The sequence below is a fragment of the Bufo gargarizans genome, chromosome 11, assembly GCF_014858855.1.
Source record: "Bufo gargarizans isolate SCDJY-AF-19 chromosome 11, ASM1485885v1, whole genome shotgun sequence".
NCBI classification, from domain to species: Eukaryota; Metazoa; Chordata; class Amphibia; order Anura; family Bufonidae; genus Bufo; species Bufo gargarizans.
The window spans coordinates 42719745-42743942 of NC_058090.1; the positions used below are offsets into that span (position 1 = coordinate 42719745).

Below are 24198 nucleotides of genomic sequence, written 5' to 3' on the forward strand. Positions count from 1 at the left end.
GCAGGCTTGCAGGTGTTCAGTACAACAGTCACCCAGTTGGATACTCCATGTGCCCATGCATGATCACCTTGAATGAATAGTAAATTCTTCCCCCACCCTTGACATACTGGGGTTTGTCAATGCTCAAATCTAAGGGTTCTCACTGAGACTCCAAATCATGACACCTATATTGCGGGCAATGTACAGGGACACTGAAAATTTCTGCATAAGTACCGTATTTTAATAGTTGGATTAAGAGAAAGACCATTACCTGAGCAAACAGCATTCGTTCAGCAATTCATTTAAAGTCAACTTGATAAACCCATACAACATGGGTGTATGCTGTGCTTTACAATGGCATTAAACAAAACCTAATCATCAGTGACACCTAGTGGCAGATGTGAGTATATATGTACTTCATGCTTACAGCACATAAAGGATGGCATCCTGAGCTTAACCCCTTCACTACTGAGCCACTTTTCACCTTAAAGGGAACCTGTCACCGGGATTTAGTGTATAGAGCTGAGCACATGGGTTGCTAGATGGCCGCTAGCACATCCGCAATACCCAGTCCCCATAGCTCTGTGTGCTTTTATTGTGTAAACTAGTTTAGTGCTCTCATTAAGAGAAACAAAATTAGAGTATTGCAGGTCTGATACCTTTTAATGGCTAACAAAAATAGAAGTAATGATGTTACATAGCGAGCTTTCGAGACATCACCAGTCCCTTCATCAGGCGTACTACAAGAATATATGAAGAAACAGCAATATATATATATACACAATAAGAACAGAGACATGGGGAAATGGTTTTGACCTACAACTAGAGGTACTGAGGAAAACTGCCAAAAAAATTACATCATGTCCTACGTAAGGATGAACGACTAAAAACAATCTTCCCAGATCCCCCCTCACTAGCTTACCGACAACCTCCAAATCTAAGGAACATTCTGATCAGATCAAGTTCAAGGCCATGTACCACAGAAAAAGGAACCCATCCCTGTAATATAAGAAGATGCAAAACCTGTTCCCATATAATGATAACAGATAAGATCCAGATCCCCAACACACAGCAGGACTATAAGATCCCTGGGACATTCACATGTTCTACATCTAATGTTGTTTATCTGATTCTCTGCACTAAATGTCCTGTTGGAGGCCTCTACGTTGGAGAAACAGGACAGAGACTCAATGCAAGGATGAGGTCCCACCGCCACACAATTAAAGAGAAGAAGCTACACTTTCCTGTGGCTAAGCAATTCTGTAGCCCAGGACACAATGTAGAACACATGAAAGTTCTCATATAAAAAGGTAACTTCAAATCCCAAAGAGCTAGAACAATTTGGGAATACAAATTTATAACACTGCTCGAGTGCTTTGAATACTGGACTGAATTTGTCCCCGGGATTTATGACACACTACAAGATCTAGAGAGCCTTCTACAAACATAGCCGGGGCACCAGGTCTCTGAGAGAACATCCATTTAGAGACCATAAAACTTTCACACCCCTTATCTGTAAGATAATCAAGGACTCATTCTCAAGATCTTTAATATGTTGTTCAGTTTTTTTTTTTCAAATGTCCATTCTTTCCCCCCATGTCTCTGTTCTTATTGTATATATATATTGCAGTTTCTTCATATATTCTTGTAGTACGCCTGATGAAGAGACTGGTGATGTCTCGAAAGCTCGCTATGTAACATCATTACTTCCATTTTTGTTAGCCATTAAAAAGGTATCAAACCTGCAATACTCTTATTTTGTTTCTCTTAATGAGAGCACTAAACTCGTTTTCTATTGGCTAACACGGTAACAGACTTTTTCCTTTTTATTGTGTAAAAAACCCATTTGATACATATGCAAATTAACCTGAGATGAGTCCTGTCCCTGACTCATCTCAGGTTAATTTGCATCTGCATCAATTTTTATTTATTTTTTGTGTAAAAAAAACAAACAAACAAACTGTAAAAATTAGGGAAAAAATGTACCGGTATTTTGGGAAAAGGACAAACGTTATTTTCTTTAGCTTTATTTTCACTTTTTTTTGGTCCCACTCTGGGACTCCAACTTTTGGGGGTCTGATCCCCTTTACAATACTTCTGTATTGTAAAGCATTGGCTGTAAGTGTATTACCAGTGTAATACACTTACTGCTTGCTTGCCTGTGAGATCCAGGGGGCTGGATCTCACAGGCTCTCCCGGAAGACAGCCACGATGCCTAAGGAAGGCATCGGGCTGCCTTCCCAGCCATGGGGTCCCCGTCACGGCAACGCGGGGACCCCATGGACACCGGCACCAGTGAGGATACCGCATGTGCCGCGGTTAGCGCTGACCGCGGCCATGCAAGGATTAATGCGCCGGCATCTGTGATTTCACCGATTCTGGCGCATACAGCAGGTGTCCGGCTATCAGTGACAGCCAGACCCCTGCCGCTGATCGGGTGGGCGCAGCTGGGATTTCTGTCCCACATTTCTGCGCTGTACATGTATGGCGCTGGTATCCTAAGGGTTAAAGCCAGAAAAATCCTAATAGCATCCTGAGCTTAAAGGGCATCTGTCAACAGATTTGTGCCTATGACACTGGCTGACCTGTTGCATGTGCACTTGGCAGCTGAAGACATCTGTGTTGATCCCATGTTCATATGTGCCCGCATTGCTGAGAAACATGATGTTTTACTATATGCAAATGAGCCTCTAGGAGCAAAAGGGGCGTTGCCGTTACACCTAGAGGCTCTGCTCTCTCTGCACTTTGATTGACAGTACCAAGCAATGCAAATGTCATCACGTCTGGTCCTATCAATCAAAGATCAAAGCTGATTGGCAGGGATTCCAGAGTTGGACCTCCACCTGAAAATTAATATCTATGAGGCCGATTGCAATAATCAAAACACCATGTGAACAAATACACAAAGACAAACAAGCGTTTTGCTCACTCAAATAATGTTCATACAAATCATGTATAATGTTAGATAGGACGGCAGCACGACCGGGTGATGGGTGAAGCTATACTCACAGCTGTCCATCCTTCCTTGTGTAAAAGCTGACCGACTTTATTGTTGCTACAACGACCACCATACAGAGGGTTACCGGCACAAAAAGCATAATCACATGCTTGGCACCATATCTCAATGTAAGCTCTTCATCTTCTTCCTCGTCCTGCTCCAGCACTTGCTGCGAGCTGCTTTGGGTCTGTCCATTGCTCTGAGATCCAGCACGGGCGTTATTTCTGCGTTCACTGCTGTCATTCTGAAAAACACAGACGTTATATGAGATATATTAACAACGCACAACACTTTGGGATGATAATAGATATTTATACACCACATGTAACTTGTCACTTATTTGGATTCCAATTAGTTTCAGCATTTCGTCCCTGTGCGGATTTCAGTACAGGCAGGTCTCGCCAACAGTCAATGTCAGTGCGGCGGCATCTGTCCATCTATGGTTAATGCACACAACTGCATAGTGGTTCCATACAACTTTTAAAGGGGTTGTCCCATGAAAAATATTCAACATTTTTCAAACCAGCACCTGGATCTGAATACTTTTGTAATTGCATGTAATTAAACATTTAGCATAGGCACTGAGTTATTAACTGTAATCTATCTGTATGGCGCCACCTGCTGTTTGCTCTTTTTCTAATTGCTCTGTCCTGCTCAATAAGATGGAAGCACATGCTCAGTTCCATCCTTCAATTGCCACCAACTGCAGTAGAAAGGATATGACTCCTAAGAAAGGACATGCTCCCCAAGCTGCCAACCTGATATAAATCTAGCAGAGCAATGAATGGGGAGAGCTCTAGATCCATGTAAGGTACAGGGCTTTGGTAGAAATAGATTTTCATGTATTATATGATATATGACTTACATTTTTTACATTAATCAATGTATAACCCCTTTAAAATTGTATGGAGCTGTAAACTGACACCAATAGAAGTCTATGGGCTCAGAATGTTCTTCTGTGTGCCAACAATTCTATAAAGAGTTATTTTTTTTTCCTGAATTCATAAAAAAATCAGCCAACAATAAAGTCTCATTCTATCAGGTGGAATATCAAAGCGATATTTTCATTTCTAAATATTATGAACTATGATTTGGGCATAACTGAGCTTTAACAGGTCATTCAGAAGAAGAAGAGAGGCGGCAGGAGACTGAACCATCAGCTTGTCTGACGGATTTATCATTAAAAAGGGCATTCTGCAGATGCTAGGTCATGCACATCACAGAAGCCAAACAAAGCAAATATTGTAATAGAAAACCTACATTAAGTGTTTTTTAGCCCAAAATCCATGTGAATCAATAAAAATGGCTCCAGAGGTGTCCATAGCCATTAAACATGAAAGCCTTGGTCTGATGGTGAGCTAACAGACCTGCAGATTGTAATACATCCTGTTGTCTCTGGCATTCAATACATAATATTCTCCGGAGATGGGGAGGACCAACAGCCAAATCATCAGAGCACGAGGACATGGGGAAGTAGTCTTATAATTTTTTTTTTTACTGACGGAGCTTGCAGGATATTACAGATCATAAGAGGAAATGTTGCATTAAGAAATCTACCTCAAGCTGCTATTCATAAAAGGAGCTAAATCAGCTACACCAAAAACTCAAGTCAAATAATTACTGATAAATTGTCTTCATTAATTAAATTATGTCTGGCTTCATTAATAGATTGTGGCATTTTCCACAGCGGCTTAGGTTGCTATGCCTGAATGGCATATATTGTACAGCTGAAGACTAGAGAGGCAGGATTACACCACAGTCGGCATACAGCAGATCAGTCCGATCCTTTGCTTTGTCATAGCTCGAGCCACCAGCTAATATCCAGAGGAACCTCCATGTGCAGCACGGACAGCAGCTAAAGGGGCTGGGAGTGACTCAGTAAGTCCTGGTAGGTTGTCACAGGTATCTGGAGCCACGATGACTGCAGTGCATCTGCTGGAGGGTATGTGGGAGAGGATCCAGAGAGAGAACACGACCATCAAGGTGACCTCACAGATGCTCAATTGGGTTCAAGTCTGATGGAAGTCTTGGTCGTGCTCTTCCAACCAATATTGGACATTTCAGGCTGTGTTACTTATACATCAGCATGTATAAGTGTATATGGTCTGCAAGGATGGATTCATACCCAAATCGGTTGAGAAGTGCCTTCCAAATGGATGAGTGGGCCCAGAGAATGCACTAAAAACATTCCCCAGACCAGAACGCTGCCCCCACCGGCTTGTGTTCTTCCAGCTACGGTTGCTGGGTGTTTGTTCTCTGAGGTTTCTTTCCTGACATGCCAACATCCAACTATTCAATGAAGCAGAAAATGTAACTCATTAGAGAAGGCAACCCTTTGTCAATCAGCGTAGGTCCAATTCCTATACTGCCGCAAAAAGTGAAGGCTCTTCTGCCGAGGAAACTTCATTAGAAGAGGTGCAGTGTCCATCCGTCTGCTTCGGAGTTCCATATGCAGTAGAGTTCACGGAACTGGTAGCCTCCTGGTTAGTTTTGTTGTAGCTGCTCCACTGTAGGAAGTGGTCATAATAATGTGACTAAAAGAGTCATATACTTTTACGGAAGATAAAAGCCACTAAAAGTGGTTGGGAAAGTATCATAGACAAGTCTGCCCCATACTAGTATATGGTAGTGTCCACAGAGCTATAATCCTGCCTATCTAGTCTCAGCAGTTCAACATAATGGTCATTTAGTTTTTGTCCACCTCCTGGGCACAATGGCATGATCATCCTGAAAACATTCAGTTTGCACAGCAAAACCGAAAAGTGACCCATTACGCTCTAGGTCCAATATGAATACATTACACAATGACATTTATAAGAATACAGCACTCTCCAAATCAATCTATGCCGGGAGCACGTTACTGCAGACGAAGGATCAATCCCGTGTAACTGGTCACAGGTAGGAGCAGGTAACAGCACCAGGACCTACAGGATCCAAAGAAAATTTGGCTTCATTCATCACATGTGGGCAACATTTCAGCTCAACCACGAGTCTTTCTTCGAGCACATGTGGCTTAATTTAATAGTGGAAGTCCTGGTGCCGACTTAATTTTTATATGTAAACAGGAAAAAAATAAGCAAAAAAAAAATTTCTAAAAAATTATGAAAAAAGTATTAATTATCATCTGTATAGGATTAACCCATATCCTATCTACAATAACAAAGGTGGATCTACCAGATCACGTAGCTCCAGACCTATGCTAGAGGAGACACATGTGGACTCACCATCTGGTAGGTAGAGCTATAAGTAAATGTGGCATGCTCCTTCTGATACAGCTTGTCTAGGATTGCTGCGGTACAAACCAGACCCCGGGTCCAAGTGCATGGTCTGCAGTATAGCAGAAGATTGAAGCCCTCGTCTAACCTCAGGGAACAACCCTTGCTATTGCTATTTTTTATAATAGATAAGGATAGGAGTTAAATCCGTAACAGCAATAACCAATATTTAGAGCCATAGAAAATGTTACTTCTAGATCTCTTATACTTGAAGGACAGCTCAGTTATAATTTACCTTATAATATATCTTAGAGAAATAAGATTCCTTGGTACATGGCTAATGTTCATATACAACATACTGACTAATATTTAGCATGCTCGTGCACAGATTTTGTTCTAAAGGATGTCCATCTGGGAGAAGAATTATATATTGAAATTGGAATTAATCTGCATGACTTGTATATGGAGGTACTGCACGTGCAGTGCTGAATACAAACCTGTTCTAGTAACATTGAGTGCAATTATTAAAAGAAATTACTAAAATAAAATGTGCTTTTGCACGCTGGCAGCCTACAGACATGGTAGAAGCTACTTTCTTACAAATAATTGCACCAGAAAGAAGTAATCTCTGGATATCTCTCTCAGGCAATGTGAAATGTTATAAAGCCACATGTACTTACATTACTCAACTTTTTAAATGTCTAATTAAGGTGCTCTTAAACAGTAATGTGCACACATAGAAGAAGAAAACCTGATCTGCACCCCGTAATACTCACAGGCTGGAGCAGAAGCAGTGGTATGGACTCCTCGTCCTCCGACATTTCTGTACATGTGGTTTGAGAGGAAGTCCCAGCCCAGCTCTAGTGCACCCTGCCTCCCAGAACATAGCGAGCGTGGATATCGCTCACTAGTTATGTATTAACCACAGCACAAGTTTGTGAAATGTATACTCTAGAGCACATGATAAGTATAAGGCTTCATTCACACCAGTGGGAAAAATGGCAGCGTGACCGCTTAGACAAAGGTGCATCTGTCTTAAGGGCCTTTAAAAAGGGTACTCTATGTCAAAAAGGGTCTTCGAAGGGTTAAAATAAAAACACACACAAAAAAACAACAACTCTCATACACTTACTAGTGAGGGAACGCTTTGGCCGCGCTGGAGGAAGCAGGACCTGACGTTCCTAGCTTTGTGACATCACATGATGGGGGCAGCAAGACCTTACGCTGTCAGCGTCGCAATGTCACACGATGGGAGCAACAGGACTTGACGCTCCCAGCTTTGTGACAGCACATGATGGGGCAGCAGGACCTAACGCTCCCAGCTTCATGACATCACATGATGGGAGCAACAGGACCTGACGCTCCCAGCTTCGTGACATCACATGATGGGAGCAACAGGACCTGACGCTCCCAGCTTCGTGACATCACATGATGGGAGCAACAGGACCTGACGCTCCCAGCTTCGTGACATCACATGATGGGGCAGCAGGACCTAACGCTCCCAGCTTCATGACATCACATGATGGGAGCAACAGGACCTGACGCTCCCAGCTTCGTGACATCACATGATGGGGCAGCAGGACCTAACGCTCCCAGCTTTGTGACATCACATGAAGGGAGCAACAGGACCTGACGCTCCCAGCTTCGTGACATCACATGAAGGGAGCAACAGGACCTGACGCTCCCAGCTTCGTGACATCACATGATGGGGCAGCAGGACCTAACGCTCCCAGCTTCATGACATCACATTATGTGTCGTCAAGACGCTGGGAAGCCAGACCCTGGTGCCTCCAGTGCTGAGCAAGCGTGCAAGTGGATGAGGCGAGTCTTTTTTTTAAGGATCTGTCAGCGCTGTTGGGATTGAAGGAGGGGGGGGGGGGTATTATATAGTCAGAAAACTGACAGTTTATCCGTTTTAATGGCTGTTTTTGTTTGTTTTTTATTCACTGTCTTGTGAATGTACCCTATAGCTGGCCATACATATTAGGTTAATGTGAGCCAAACTTGCCAAATTTGTATACGAGAGGCAGATGTCAGGGACAGGAAAGGTTGGACAATAGTTTGATTTCAACATGCCCGATTCTCTGTTTTTTAGGGGAGATTAGCCAATAGCGGGGGTGTCTGGCAATAGCTTACTCCCCTCTCCCTAATGACAACACATGTAATGAGTGGCCGACAGATCTGTAAGGCCATCTTAAGGTAGTATATAGATGCTAAACTACACATCTAGGAACAATTTCCATAGGTCAGCACCTTCAGAGTTACAATCTAGTATCTTTACTTCACATATTTAAAGAGCTTGTCTGTACATGATGGCCTACGAGCTTCAAGACTCCATATTACTGTAACTCACGGCTAAATAATACCATTACGAAATCATCACATGATGTGATTCTGATGACTGAGTATGTGACATCATCCTCCCACCATTAACGCTTTATGTGCTGTTCTGGTACAAAGATGGACTGTAAAAGGCTTTAGTAACTATAAGGTAACAATATCAGAAATCACATGTAAATGCAACTTCATAATGCAAATATACATCCTAGTTTCTACAGGACTACTTATTTGATCAGTTTGGAATCTCACAGCAAAGATCACATATAAATGTTCTAAAATACAAAATTCCCCAACGAACTGCACCAGGATATATTACGGATACGATTCAGCCATAAATAAGAGCAACATGAACGGTTCGTACACCGGCATGTCACAGTGCCGCGCAGGTATAGGGAACGTCACTGCTGCAGTCCAGTTATCGCCCCATATCACTACTTCCGTATGCCTCAAAGCTAGTTGAACAACATGTCCATTCAGTGTCCTCCCACCTCTCCTCCTGCTCCCTCTTTGACTGCCTACAATCTGGCTTCCGACCCCACCACTCGACCGAGACTGCCCTTACCAAAGTCACCAATGACCTACTGACAGCCAAAACCAAAAAACAATACTCTGTCCTCCTTCTCCTTGACCTGTCCTCTGCCTTCGACACTGTTGACCACTCCCTTCTGTTCCAAACTCATCTCTTGGGATCACTGACCTGGCCCTCTCCTGAATCACATCATACCTCACAGACCGGACGTTTAGCGTCTCCCACTCCCGCACCACCTCCTCGTCTCATTCCCTCTCTGTTGGTGTCCCGCAAGGCTCTGTCCTAGGACCCCTGCTTTTCTCCATCTACACTTTTGGCCTGGGACAGCTCAGAGTCCCATGGCCTTCAGTATCACTCCTACGCTGACGACACACAAATCTACCTCTCTGGTCCAGACATCACCACCTTACTATCCAGAATCCCACAATGTCTATCTTCTATATCATCCTTCTTTGCCTCTCGCTTTCTAAAACTTAACATGCTTAAGACAGAATTCCTAATCTTTCCCCCATCTTGTTCAACCCCCCAACAGACCTATCTATCATGATCAATGGCTGCACACTCTCCCCAGTGAACAAAGCCCGCTGCCTTGGAGTGACCTTGGATTCTGCCCTTTCCTTCCGACCGCACATCCAAGCCCTTTCCACCACCTGCCGCCTCCAACTCAAAAACATCTCCCGCATCCGCGCTTTCCTTAACTTTGAATCTGCGAAAATGCTTGTACATGCCCTCAGTATCTCCCGCCTAGACTACTGCAACATTCTCCTCTGTGGCCTTCCATCTAGCACCCTCGCACCCCTCCAATCTATCCTCAACTCCGCTGCCCGACTAATCCACCTCTCACCTTATTACTCCTCTGCCTCTCCCCTCTGCCAATCCCTTCACTGGCTCCCCATTGCCCAACGAATTCACTTCAAAGTACTAACAAATACATACAAGGCCGTCCATAACCTGCCCCCTCCCTACATCTCTGAGCTACTTTACCAATACATCCCCACACGCACTCTCCGATCCTCACAAGACCTCCTTCTCTCCTCTCCTCTTATCGCCTCTTCCCACAATCGACTACAAGATTTCTCCTGTGCATCCCCCATACTCGAACTCGCTTCCCCAACATATCAGACTCTCACCTACAGTGGAATCCTTCAAAAGAAACCTAAAAACCCACCTCTTCAGACAAGCCTACAACCAGTGACTCTGCTGCCTCTATACCGCCATGACCAACTTAACCCGCACCTACTGTGTCCTTCTCCCATACCATGTAGATTGTAAGCCCTCACGGGCAGGGCCCTCTCTCCTTCTGTACCAGTTTGTAACTCATCTTGTTTATGATTAGTACAATTGTCTGTTATGTATGTGCACAGCTTATCATATGTACAGCGCTATGGAATGAATGGCGCTTTAATAATAAATAATAACGTCACTGCTGCAGCCAATCACTGTCCTCATCCTTTAGACCACTGAGAACAGTCATCGGCTGCAGCGGTCATGCGCTGTATACTGGCATGCCCCCATAACAGTTGGTAAATTAAGCAGGGGCAGAAGGATCGGACCAGTGTTGGAGAATGGCACTGGAGAAAGGGGTGAGCATAAGATGATTTTTTTTGCAGGGCTTTTCTGAGATTTTTAACCCTCAGAAAATGTGTCTAATAATCTTAGAGAATTATAACAGGCATGATGGTACAGCAGACTACTACCTGACGGGGCTACATTTTATCAAGTCTACACCATGATTGTGCAGACTTGTATTTATTAAAAGGGCCTAAGGGCTCTTTCACACTTGCGCTGTTCTTTTCCGGCACAGAGTTCCGTCGTCGGGGCTCTATGCCGGAAGAATCCTGATCAGGATTATCCCCATGAATTCTAAATGGAGAGAAATCCGTTCAGGATGCATCAGGATGTCTTCAGTTCAGGACCGGAATGTTTTTTTGGCCGGAGAAAATACCGCAGCATGCTGCGCTTTTTGCTCCGGGCAAAAATCCTGAACACTTGCCGCAAGGCCGGATCCGGAATTAATGCCCATTGAAAGGCATTAATCCGGATCCGGCCTTAAGCTAAACGTCGTTTCGGCGCATTACCGGATGCGACGTTTAGCTTTTTCTGAATGGTTACCATGACTGCCAGGACGCTAAAGTTCTGTTTGCCATGGTAAAGTGTAGTGGGGAGCGGGGGAGCAGTATACTTACCGTCCGTGCGGCTCCCGGGGCGCTTCAGAGTGACGTCAGGGCGCCCCACACGCATCCATGCGTCATGCGCATGGGGCTCTCTGACGTCATTCTAGACCGATCCGGGAGCCACACGGGCAGTAAGTAAACTGCTCCCCCACTCCCCACTACTACTATGGCAACCAGGACTTTAATAGCGTCCTGGCTGTCATAGTAACACTGAACGCATTTTGAAGACAGATCAGTCTTCAAATGCTTTCAGTTCACTTCCTGTGTTACGGATCCGGCGGGCACTTCGGGCAAATGGAGTCCACGACGGATCCGGACAACGCAAGTGTGAAAGAGCCCTTAGAAATACAGTACATGGATAACATACATCTCTGAAGCAAAATACTAAAGGGGTTCTCCGAGCTTTTCTCCTACGTCCTTCTCTGTCCCCTATGGAAGCAGGATCGTTTCAGCACATCCATTTGGGACCTCAGCGTAAGAGCCCGCAGCCAGTCTGGGTCGTCACATGCATTGATGGCAGAATCGGCGGCTCAACGGAGGTAAGTACTGCTGAAACAATCTTTATTCCACATGTTAGAAGACAGAGGGATTTTAATAAAAGCTTGGAGAACCCTTCTAAAAAGGTGAATAGTAAATATGGCAACTTTTTTTTTTTTTTTAAATAACTAAATCTAAATCAATGGTACAATCAACGATAAGAAAGACTGTAATATATCTAATCATAGAAAAATGTCTCCTTCTGTACTGATCAGACTACTCTCCTGCCCCCCCCCCCCCCCCCAATTATGGTTGGTTTACAGGGTCAGATTTTCAGGCAGATTATCGGAAATGAATGTTCATACGAATGGTCGTTATCGATAATTGACCAGTGAAAAGGTGCCGCAGATCAACCGTTAAACAAGCAAAACATTTGTTCGTTGGGTGAAATGATCTTTGATAGTTTCTGGGCATCTGAAAAAATGTATTTGTATGAGGACAAGCAATAGCAGTACCAATCACTTGTCTCTATACAGTCAATGTGATGGCTGCATGTAAAAGCAGCTTTTCACCTCCACTGACGAGCAGGCCTTATTGGGAAGGAATTTTTAGGGCTTTTTTTTAGGGCTAATGCACACGGCCGTAAGTGTTTTGAAGTCCGCAAATAGCAGATCTGCAAAACACGGATCCCGGCCGAGCTCAAGCCACCATTTTTTTTAAACTTCTGTAAAAAGGTCCTATACTTGTCCACAAAACAGACAAGAATATGCCATGTTCTTTTTTTTTTTTGGAGGGCTGCGGAACAGATGTGCAGATGCGGACAGCACACAGGAGTGCTGTCCGCATCTTTTGCAGCCCCATTGAGATGAATGGGTTTGCATCCGATCCGCAAAAAACACGGATTGGATGCGGTCTGAAACTACGGCTGTGTGCATAAGCCCTTAATTCACTGCTCTAATGAGTCTTCAGTGATGATGAGTTTGCAGCTCATTATAGGATGAGATTACATCTGCATCCCATGGAATTCTATGGGAAGAGGGAGCACCCGAAGAGAGACCATGCTGCTGGCTAGTAAGTGTTTTACTGTCTCACCCAGTGCTGGAGTTGCAGCTACACTGCATAGCTCTGCTGTATAATGATCTGTGTGCTGCTGCCTCTGATGGTGTGGTAAAGAGAGACCGGAGAGCGGGACCTCCTCTGTGTATGGGAGGCATTATAGTAGCTGGTCTGCTCTTCTCCTGCAGCTGAGCTCAGGGAAAACTGATCAGTATAGAGCAGTGATGGCTAACCTTGGCACTCCAGCTGTGGTAAAACTACAACTCCCAAGATGCCCCCCCTTGCTTGGCTGCTCTCAGAACTGTATAGAAATAAATGGAGCATGCTGGGAGTCGTAGTATCACCACAGCTGGAGTGCCAAGGTTAGCCATCACTGGTATAGAGTCTCAAACGATACCTGGGTATGTCATTCAGTAATTTTGCAGATAAACTAGCCTGAATGCAACATACTATACTATGTCTTAAAGAGGAGCTTTCACTCGTATACAAACTAAAAACTAACTCTATCTGTGGGCAGAGCGGCGCCCAGGGGTCCCCCTGCACTTACTAGTATGCCTGGGCGCCGCTCCGTTCGCCCGGTATAGGCTCCGGTGTCTCAGCTCCGTCTGTTGTACTGGACTGATTTTTTGTAGGAGGCGTGTCCCTTGCTGCAGCACTGGCCAATCGCAGCGCACAGCTCATAGCCAGTCTATGAGCTGTGTGCTGCGATTGGCCAGCACTGCAGCAAGGGACACGCCTCCTACAAAAAATCAGTCCAATACAACAGACGGAGCTGAGACACCGGAGCCTATACCGGGCGAACGGAGCGGCGCCCAGGCATACTAGTAAGTGCAGGGGGACCCCTGGGCGCCGCTCTGCCCACAGATAGAGTTAGTTTTTAGTTTGTATACGAGTGAAAGGTCCTCTTTAAGTGGACATAATGCTACTTTACTGTGGTCCATTTTGGCTTTTCTTCATCAATCTTCATTTGCTAGATAGGAGGTCTGCTTGTAAATTTGACAAAACACTTTAAAGAGAACATGTCACCATGAAAAGGCTATCCAAACAACATCATGTTATAAGCTGTTGGAAGAGAAAGCTCGTTGGAAGAACGAGTGAAACGTTTTCAAGAAATCTACAGTACGTTCAGTTGCCTTGATTTATTCTTTACAGATATACCATGACCTGGATAAATGAGAACCTTCACAGACATCATGTTATAGAGCAGGGATGCTGATAAGATTGATATATAGTATAGAAAGAAAACCAAAATCTGTATACCTCGTCATTTATTGATTGAAATCCCTGAAGCTTCTATGCTTAGGAGTCCAGTGGGCAGTCTTTTTCAGCAATTGACAGCTATCTCATAAAGAGACCGCCCACTGGACTCCTACACATAGAAAGTGCAGGGATTTCAATCAATAAATAGGGTTACACTGAAGCTATTGCCATAAAACTATAGCTATCGAAAACTAAATTAATCTGCTCAGCCACTCCTGCTCTAGAACATGATGCCCAAAGATCTGACTGCACATCACAGTGACACGTTATCCTTAATTTTTTTTTTTTATAAAAGCTACATTATAATAAAATTATTTAATCTAAAATAACAGGGCAATAAATGATGATACCATGGTTGCAGTGTGACTATCAGCAAAGTCTTCCGGCACCTGTCCCTGCTGCAGCTGAGTGAGTGATGCAGATAATTCAGTCATTCGGACTCAGGGAGAAGTAATTCTATTCAAATGTTTGGTTAAATCTGTGAAGAGAAACACACAAAAAAAGAGTCAAAGACAAACCGCGGCAAATCCTGAACATACAAAGGCTGCATCGATAGATTTCAGTCAAGTCTGTTTTGGACTGAAATCAATTTCCAAAATGAAAGGGACTGGAACCCCCTTGGCACTGCTCAGAAATGTCCGTTCCTGAAATCAGACACGATTCTAAGCATCCCTGTCACCATCATTAACCCTTAGGAAAACGGAGTTTTTTTCATTTTTCTCCCCCACCTTCCTTGAGCCATAACTTATTTTATTTTTCCGTTCACATAGCTGTATGAGGGCTTAATTTTTGCAGGACAAGTTGTACTTTCTAGCGCCACCAATTAATTAATATGGCATACAATGCAGTGGGAAGCAGAAAAAAAATTCCACATGGGGTAGAATTGGAAAACAAAAAGCAATTCCTACACCATTTTACGGGTCTTGTTCCCATGGCGTTCCGTTTGTGGCACAATTGACCTGTGCCCTTCATTCTCTGGGTCAGTACGATTACAACGATACCACATATGTACACGTTTTTATGTCTAAATAGTGTAAAAATAAATGTAAACTGTGGGAATTTATTTTTTCCTATTTATGGTACATCACCATATTCTGACCCCCATAACTGTTTTATAGTTATATCTACTGAGCTGTGTGGGGCTTATTTTTTGTGGGACAATCTGTAGTTTTTATTGATTTCATTTTGGAGTGTGTGACTTTTTGATCTCATTTTATAAAAAATGTTTGGGTAAGAGAAGCGATGAAAAAAATAGCAAATTGGCCATTTTGACCCTTTATTCCGTTAAGCCATTCGCCGTATTGGAAAAATATTTATATATTTTAATAGTACAGGCGTTTTTCAGTCGCAGTGATACTCATGACGTTTATATGTTTTGTTATTTATGTATGGTATTTATTTTTTATTCTATGAAAAAGGGGGGGGATTTAAACTTTTATATTTTTTTGTTTAATCACAAGTGTCTGCTGTTTAAAACAGCAAGCAATCGGTGGCTATGGCCAGTCGGGAAGGTGTTAACCAAGACTGTCATTTTTTTTATGCTAGTCTTGAACTACATTGCATTGGAGCACCACAAGCCTCTTAGTAAATGTGGTGGGTCTTTTGGATGTCTGTGCGCCAGAAACACAAACCTACTCCTGCCAGGTTTAGGCAAAGATTTGTGTCATATAATTTACACTAATTTCTGGCACAATTTAGGACTAGTTCACACAGTCATTTAATTGGTCAGTAATTGTGAGCCAAAACCAGTAGTGGATCCAACACAGAGATGTAAGCTATAACCCTAAGTTCACACCTGAGCGTTTTACAGCGCGTTCAAACGCGCTGTAAAACGCTCAACACATGAAAACCAATGCTTCCCTATGGGAATGGTTCTCACCTGGGCGTTTTACAGCACGTACGATCGCGCTGTAAAACGCCCGACGCATAATCAAGTACTTGAGCTTCTTTGGGGCGTTTTGACGCGCGTTTGTGGCCATAGGACACTGCAGTCAATCACACAAACGCGCGTCAAACGCGCGTTTACTATTACAAAAAACGCGCATAAAAACACGCGACAAAAACGCGCATTTGAGAAACGCTCAGGTGTGAAAGCAGGGTAAAGGAAAGATTTTTGCCTGTTCTATGTTTTTGAACTGCACCTGGTTTTGTCTTACAATCACTGATGAAAATAACTGATCAAAACACTGAAGTGTGAACTAGGCCCTATAGAGGATACGTCTTCCAACCCAAGGTTAGGGCTAAAAAAATAAATAAAATAAAAGTAGTGAATTTAGCATAAATGATGCATGCACAAAAATTAGAAACTTGTTAATGCCAGAAAACCATGACCTCCCCCTCAGTTACTTTTTTTTTCTTTTAGGGTCCATTCACACGTCCTTGGTGTATTGCGGATCCGCAATACACCAGGCCGGCACCCCCATAGAACTGCCTATTCTTGTTCGCAATTGCGGACAAGAATAGAACATGTTCTATTTTTTGGGGGGGAAGCGGACCGGAAGATCGGGGCCGCGCTCCGGAAATGCAGATGCGGACAGCGCACTGTCCGCATCTTTTCCGGCCCTATAGAAAATGAATGGGTCCGGATTTGTTCCGCAACGGATCCGGACCCATTCTACGGACGTGTGAATGGACCCTTAGGCCTCATGCACACGACCGTTGTGTGCATTCGTGTCTGTTGTTCCGTTTTCCGTGATTTTCTGCGGACCCATTGACTTTCAATGGGTCCGTTGAAAACTCGGAAAATGCACAGTTTGTCATCCGCGTCCGTGATCCGTGTTTCCTGTCCGTCAAAAAAATATGACCTGTCCTATTTTTTTGACGTACAACGGTTCATGGACCCATTCAAGTCAATGGGTCCATGAAGAAACACGGAGGCACACAAGATTGCCATCCGCGTCCGTGATCCGTAGGCTACTTTAGCACAGACTGATCCGCAGATCTGTCTGCATACAGCTTTTTCAGAGCCGAGTTTTCACATCGTTAAAACTCAGATCCGGCAGTATATTCTAACACAGAGGCGCTCCCATAGTGACGGGGACGCTTCAAGTTAGAATATACTAAGAACTGTGTACATGACTGCCCCCTGCTGCCTGATTTTTAATTAGGAGGGGGGGGGAGGCCTCACTGGCCACCAATGAATTTAATACAGGGGAGGGAGGGGGTCCGCACTGGCCACCAATGAATTTAAAACTGGGGAGGGGGGCCGCACTGGCCACCAATGGATTTAAAACTGGGGGGGGTCTGCCCCCTGCTGCCTGGCAGCACCTGATCTCTTACAGGGGGCTATGATATGCACAACTGCCGCACCTGAGGGGTTAATTGTGCGGATCACAGCTCCCTGTAAGAGATCGGGTGCTGCCAGGCAGCAGGGGGCAGTTATGTCCACAGTTCTTAGTATATTCTAACTTGAAGCATCCCCATCACCATGGGAACGCCTCTGTGTTAGAATACACTGTCGGACCTGAGTTTTCACGATGTAACTCAAATCCGATGGTATATTCTAACAGAGGCGTTCCCATGGTGATGGGGACACTTCAAGTTAAAATATACCATCGGATTGAAGAAAACTCTGATAGGGACTCCTGACTTTACATTGAAAGTCAATGGGGGACGGATCCGTTTGCAATTGCACCATATTGTGTCAACGTCAAATGGATCCGTCCACATTGACTTGCATTGTAAGTCAGGACGGATCCGTTTGGCTCCGCACAGCCAGGCGGACACCAAAAAGACTTTTTTTTTATATTTTTTTTTTTTTTTTTTTTAAACTTTCCTTCATGTCTGGTGATCCTCCAAAAGTCACGGAAGAAAAAACGGACACGGAACAACGGAACCCTGTTTTGCGGACCGTGAGGTACTGTCTTGTGCATGAGGCCTTAGTCTGGGTCTACTTCTGATGTTGGCAAGCTAAAAAAACAAACAAAAAAAAACCCCAAAAAAACGTCCCCAAACCTTCACTGTGTGAGCAAGGGTAAACCTTCAAGTGGGGAAAACTTTTTGGTATTGTTTCCAATTATGGGGATAATTTCATTTAGGAGAAGTAATATTACTTACAAACCTTAATCAAAGAGAATTCAGTGCTCCCTTTTGGGTTTTTCTTACAGATCCTTACTCTTGGCAGCACAACATTACAGCAAGAAGCCACTTCTGGAATCAGAGTGTTTCTGAAAGACAACAGAACAAGTTAGACTGACCGACACCAACTATAGAACAATGCAACAAATATTTTGTCTTTGTAGCACCTACATACAAAAAAAAAAAATGTATATATATTTTTTTTAAATGTATTTTTTTCTTCCAGAAGCAAAAGTAGACCAGGGCGTATACACGTGTATATTACAAAGCTGATGATCTCTCCCTATTTCAAAAGACACACAAGCTTAGGCTTGCAAAAATACTTTCCATGTGTAACTGTGATACAACAAGCGCCATTGTATGGTGTCCTGGTTCTCATCATTCTGTAAACCAGAGATCCATCACTTAAAGGGGTTCTTCCACAAATAATATTCTAGTTTTCAAACCAGCACCTGGATCTGAATAGATTTGCAAATCCATGTAATTAAAAATATGGTATAGCCACTGAGTTATTCAACAAAATGTATATAAATATCTGTATAGCACCACCTGCTGTGTTTTTTATTTTTTTGTCCTGCTCACTGAGATGGCCGCACATGCTCAGTTTTGTAATGGGGAGAGCATGGACACGCCCCCCCCCCCAGCTGTAATGGGGAGAGCATGGACACGCCCCCCCCCCCCCGAGCTGTAATGGCGAGAGCATGGACACGCCCCCCCCCCGAGCTGTAATGGCGAGAGCATGACACGCCCCCCCCCCGAGCTGTAATGGGGAGAGCATGACACGCCCCCCCGAGCTGTAATGGGGAGAGCATGGACACGCCCCCCGAGCTGTAATGGGGAGAGCATGGACACGCCCCCCGAGCTGTAATGGGGAGAGCATGGACACGCCCCCTGAGCTGTAATGGGGAGAGCATGGACACTCACCCTGAGCTGTGATAGGTGGAGCATGGACACACACCCTGAGCTGTGATAGGTGGAGCATGGACACACACCCTGAGCTGTAATAGGTGGAGCACGAACACACACCCTGAGCTGTCAGCTTGATATAAATCTAGCAGAACAATGAATGGGGAGATCTCTGGATCCATGTGGGGTACAGGGCTGGTTCTTGCTGTGTTAGAAAGAGGTTGTCATGTACTGTATGATGTCCGATTTGAATTTTTTACATCAGTCATGGGATAATCCCTTTAAAGGGAATCCATCACATGTGTAACTAAACCCATCCGCCTCACTAGATCTGCTCGTCACCAGTTTCTAATGCTGTTTGTTGCTACTCAATATGTGCCCCCAATTCAGGGAAAGAAGTGTTTTTATGTTATGTAAATAGCCTCCTGGTGCAATTAGAGCATTGCCGTTGCACCCAGAGGATCCTCTTCAATTTCTCTGTGGTAGCAACACCTATTCTTTGACTAACAGGGTCACGCAGTCTGTTTTCACACCTGGCCCTGAAGTCTTGCACTAGCGCGTTTGGTGCACGCATAGTACATGGCTGCAGATCACTTGGCAGATGCATCCAGTAATCTTCAGCCATGCACTGCGCATGTGCCCAAATGCACTGCTGTGAAACTTAAGGGCCAGGTGTGACAGACTGCCTGGCCCAGTCAGTCAAGGAGGTGGGGGTGCTGCCAGCAGAGAAAACTTAGCAGAGCCTCTCGGTGCAACAGCAAAACCCTGGTTGCACCAAGAGGCTCATTTACATAACGTAACTCTGAATTGGGGCACACATTGAGAAGCTACAAAGAGCATTAGAAACTGATCATAATTAAAGATCTAGCGAGGCCGTGTTCCCTTTAATGTATCAGGGTTGAAAATATCATTTAGGTATTTATTTTGTACATTATGGGAGGAAAGAGGATTTTAGATGAGTGGAAGATCGACAGCAGGAACCCCAATAACTAGTAGCCACCTTGTCACGCTCCCTGTGGATGAACACTATGAGGAGAAGTTAAATGAGCAAAGGATGGATCTATACAGGACCTTTTCCACAGAAGCCCATGGCAGCATTTCTGCATCGAATGATCTTTGTGCATATTTTTATTTTTTTGTTGGTCAGATTCCATCCCACATTTACATAGACTGCAGATAATATGCTGCCAAATCAGAGCAAGCCAGGGCAAATGACAAACTAGAACGAGCCATACACTTCTCATAGTTGTCGGTAGAACGCTCATTTGGCTGACAACTATTCCTTCCAAACACATCATACATAGCACGCTCAGCTCCTCCAAGTACGCATGCGTTTTCAATGGAGAGAGGGGAGCAAGCTGCTGCTGCTGGACTCCTTTGGCAGTGGCTTTCCTTGGGCATGAATTAAAGGATCGGGCATGTTGAAATCCACCCTCCTACCCCCAACGAGTCAGGAGTCCCCCAGGCGTGTGCAGCTGCTATTGATATAATGTATAGCCAGCATCAGCTCTGTAAAAATCTCTTTAGGATATATTTTATCTAGAGATGAGCGAAGCGAGCTTCGGATGTTACATCTGAAGTCGCTTTGTTCAAAACTTCGGATTAATGCTGTACGGAGATCCGTATCCATACAGTATTAAAATGTATGGGCTCCGCCGAGGCGGTTAGTTATTCGCGAAGCAGCGCGTGACTTCGTTAATTGATTTGGAAAACCACTTTAAAACTTAACTCTACTTCGGTTCTGAGGCGCCAGACGGATATCCGTACAGTATTAACTCGAAGCTTTAAAGGAGTTTTCTCATCTCAGACAATGGGGGCATATCCCCCCCATTGTCTTATAGGTGCGGGTCCCACCACTGAGACCCGCACCTATATCGAGAACGTATCCCCGAAAGTGAAGGAGAGCGCACTGCGCATGCGCCCTCCATTCATTTCTATGGGGCCGCCGAAAATAGCCGAGCCTATTGTCGTCTGCCCCATAGAAATGAATGGAAGCATGGGCCGCGCATGCGCAGCATGCTCCCATTCACCTCTATAGGAGAGGCGGGGATTAGCGCTTGGTGGTGGACGGACCCCGGGAAATCTGGGGTCCTTTAGCCACAGCGCTCCCTGCTCTATTCTCGATATACCCGCACCTATTAGACAAGGGGGGCATATCCTAGCGATATTCCCCCATTGTCTAAGATCGGAATACCCCTTTAAACAAAACGACTTCAGATGTAACATCCGGAGCTCGCTTCGCTCATCTCTAGTTCTATCCTTTGCAGAATGGACATACGGACGCAGAAAGCACACGGAAGACAACTGTATGGTTTCCGCAGAAGACAGAACATGTCCTATTCTTGGCCACAACTATGGACCACATACCCATTGAAGTCAATAGGTCCGCAAAAAAAAGCCCAAAAAAAACAGACTAGAATGGGGCCACGGACCGCATTTTGCAGACAAGTATAGGACATGTTCCATCTTTTATGCGGACATATGGAAGCGGATAGCACACCGTGGGCTATCCGTGGATTTTGCAGTCCCATAGAAATTAATGTGTCTGCATCTGATCCGCAAAAATGCAGAACGGATGCGGAAAGAAAAATAGGGTTGTGTGAATGGGTCCTTATGGTGTGGTCAGGTATACAGCACATCCGTATACATGGAAACAATAATTAAAAACGGACACATCATTCATCAGTCTATGAGGGTCTGTGGACACCCTCAGGGTAGGCATTAGGAACATTTGTAGGTTATATCCATAGCTGAATAATTTAGTAGGATAATCTGGGAAAATATTTCCTCAAAACAGTAAGAAATTCAAATAAACAAATAAAAAAAAATATGAAAAACAAAAAACTAATAATTCAAATCAAGCGAAGCGAGGGAAGAAACAAGAAGGGAGGAATTACATAGACGTGGTCCAAGGAGAGCACATTACTGCCTGTTACGACTAATGCTACCATTTATCACTTTAATTATATATAGGGAACATGAGCCAATGAATTACAGGCTGATCTGGCCTTAAAGGGGTTGTCTGAGTGTTTAATACTGACGACCTATCCTCAGGACAGGTCATAAGTATCTGATTGGCAGGGGTACAACTCGCAAAATCGGCTGTTGTAAAGGTGTTGTCTCACTTCAGCAAGTGGCATTCATCATGTAAAAAAAGTTAACGTTAAAGGGATTCTGTCATCAGATTTGTGCCCTATAAGCTAAACATATGGCCATGTCGGTGCTAATAATATGAATCCTAAACTGCCCTTATTAAAGGGTTTCTACCACTTCAGTTTGACCAAATTAGCTTTCAGACACTAGCGATCTGCTAGTGTCTGATCTCCATAACCATGCAATTCTTAGACCTTTGTGTGGAGCCATTTAATTAAAAAACTAACTTTTATTCCTATGCAAATGAGCCTCTAGGTGATATGGGGGCGTCTTTTCAGCACCTAGAGGCTCGGTCTACTCACACTGTATGCCCGCCCATCTCGTCTTGAATGCCTGCCTCCATCACAGCCATCGGACGAATTCTCGCGCCTGCGCCGTTCACTTCTGTCATCGGCACAGGCGCAGTGAGTAAATGATACGCTCCTGGTGCCGGATTCCTCACTGCGCCTGCACCGACTACGTCACAGTGAGGAAGCCGGCATCAGGAGAGCGGCCTTCACTCACTGCGCCTGTGCCGAAGACAGAAGTGAACGGCGCAGGCGCGTGATGGCTGTGATTGAGGCAGGCATTCAAGACGAGATGGGCGGGCATACAGTGTGAGTAGACCAAGCCTCTAGGTGCTGAAAAGATGGCACCTAGAGGCTCATTTGCATAGGAATAAAAGTTAGTTTTTTAATAAAACGGCTCCACACAAAGGTCTAAGAATTGCATGGTTATGGAGATCAGACACTAGCAGATCGCTAGTGTCTGAAAGCTAATTTGGTCAAACTGAAGTGGTAGAAACCCTTTAATAAGGGCAGTTTAGGATTCATATTATTAGCACCGACATGGCCATATGTTTAGCTTATAGGGCACAAATCTGATGACAGAATTCCTTTAATACAAGCCACTTACTAATGTATTGTGATTGTCCATATTGCCTCCTTTGCTGGCTGGATTCATTTTTCCATCACATTATACACTGCTCGTTTCCAGGGGTTATGACCACCCTGCAATCCATCAGTGGTGGTTGTGCTTGCACACTATAGGAAAAGTGCCAGCCTCTCTTGGTGGCCAGGACTATGGGAGCTCACATAGGTCAATGCTTTTTTTATATAGTGTGCAAGCACGACCACTACTGCTGGATTGCAGGGTGGTCATAACCCCTGGAAACGAGCAGTATGTAATGTGATGGAAAAATTTATCCAGCCAGCAAAGGAGACAATATGGACAATCACAATACATTAGGAAGTGGCTTGTAGTAACTTTCTCTACATGATGAATGCCATTTGCTGAAGTGAGATCACAGCACTCAGTGAGACTCTTCCTCGGCCAGTGACCTGTTCATCGGTCACATGACCTAGGCGCAGCTCAGTTCTATTCAAGTGAATTGGCCTGAGATGCAATACCAAACACAGCTGCTATCCAATGGATGGAGCTGTGCTGGGTAAGCTTCGTGGAGGCCGTGGCGCTTACCGGAGCCTCTTCAAACGGCTGATCAGTGGAGGTGTCGGGAGACGGACCCCCCCCCCCACTGATTACCTATACTCCCCTTGCTAGAGTTCTACCATACATGTATTATTGATCCCCATTCTTCACAATCCCTGAAAGACGAAAGAGGTGGATAGATAAACGTGGAGCAACGGAGAAGGGACCAGGACCCAATGGAGGAACATCTTGTAGATGACCATGAGTGCAGTGACCCTGATGAATGGGGCCATCTACCGGCAACCCTGACGAAGGGGGCGTCTACTGGCGACCCATCTATTCTTATTACTCTATGATGTGCCATTCCTTAATTATTCCTGCCAAAAGTTATAAGTGACTTACTAAGGGTGCTTTCACATTAGCGTTATTCTTTTCCGGTATTGAAATCCGGTAAAGGGTCTCAATACCAGAAAAAAAAAAAGAACGCATCAATTTTGTCCTAATGCATTCTGAATGGAAAGCAATCCGTTCAGTATGCAACGGATGTCTTCCGTCCCTTGTACAGTATTTGAACGGACAAAATGCTGGAACAATACCGCACTTGCCGGATCCGGCATTAATTTCCAT

The 24198-nt window shown here is 44.4% G+C and overlaps 1 protein-coding gene across 2 annotated transcripts in view; it reads right to left on the minus strand.

Moving 5' to 3' along the window:
- Nucleotides 1–24198, minus strand: part of PSEN1 (presenilin 1) — a 75521-nt gene that overhangs the window by 36059 nt on the left and 15264 nt on the right. The window contains exons 2-4 of one of the 2 annotated variants that reach the window (XM_044271621.1): nt 18089–18194; nt 14379–14506; nt 2989–3221 (exon numbers count right to left, since the gene is read on the minus strand). In XM_044271621.1, coding sequence (XP_044127556.1) covers nt 2989–3221; nt 14379–14462 — 317 coding nt within the window. In that variant the 5' untranslated portion in view covers nt 14463–14506; nt 18089–18194. Of the gene's footprint in view, nt 1–2988; nt 3222–6968; nt 7038–14378; nt 14507–18088; nt 18195–24198 lie in introns of those variants that run through there. The other variant, XM_044271622.1, reaches the window with a different exon arrangement.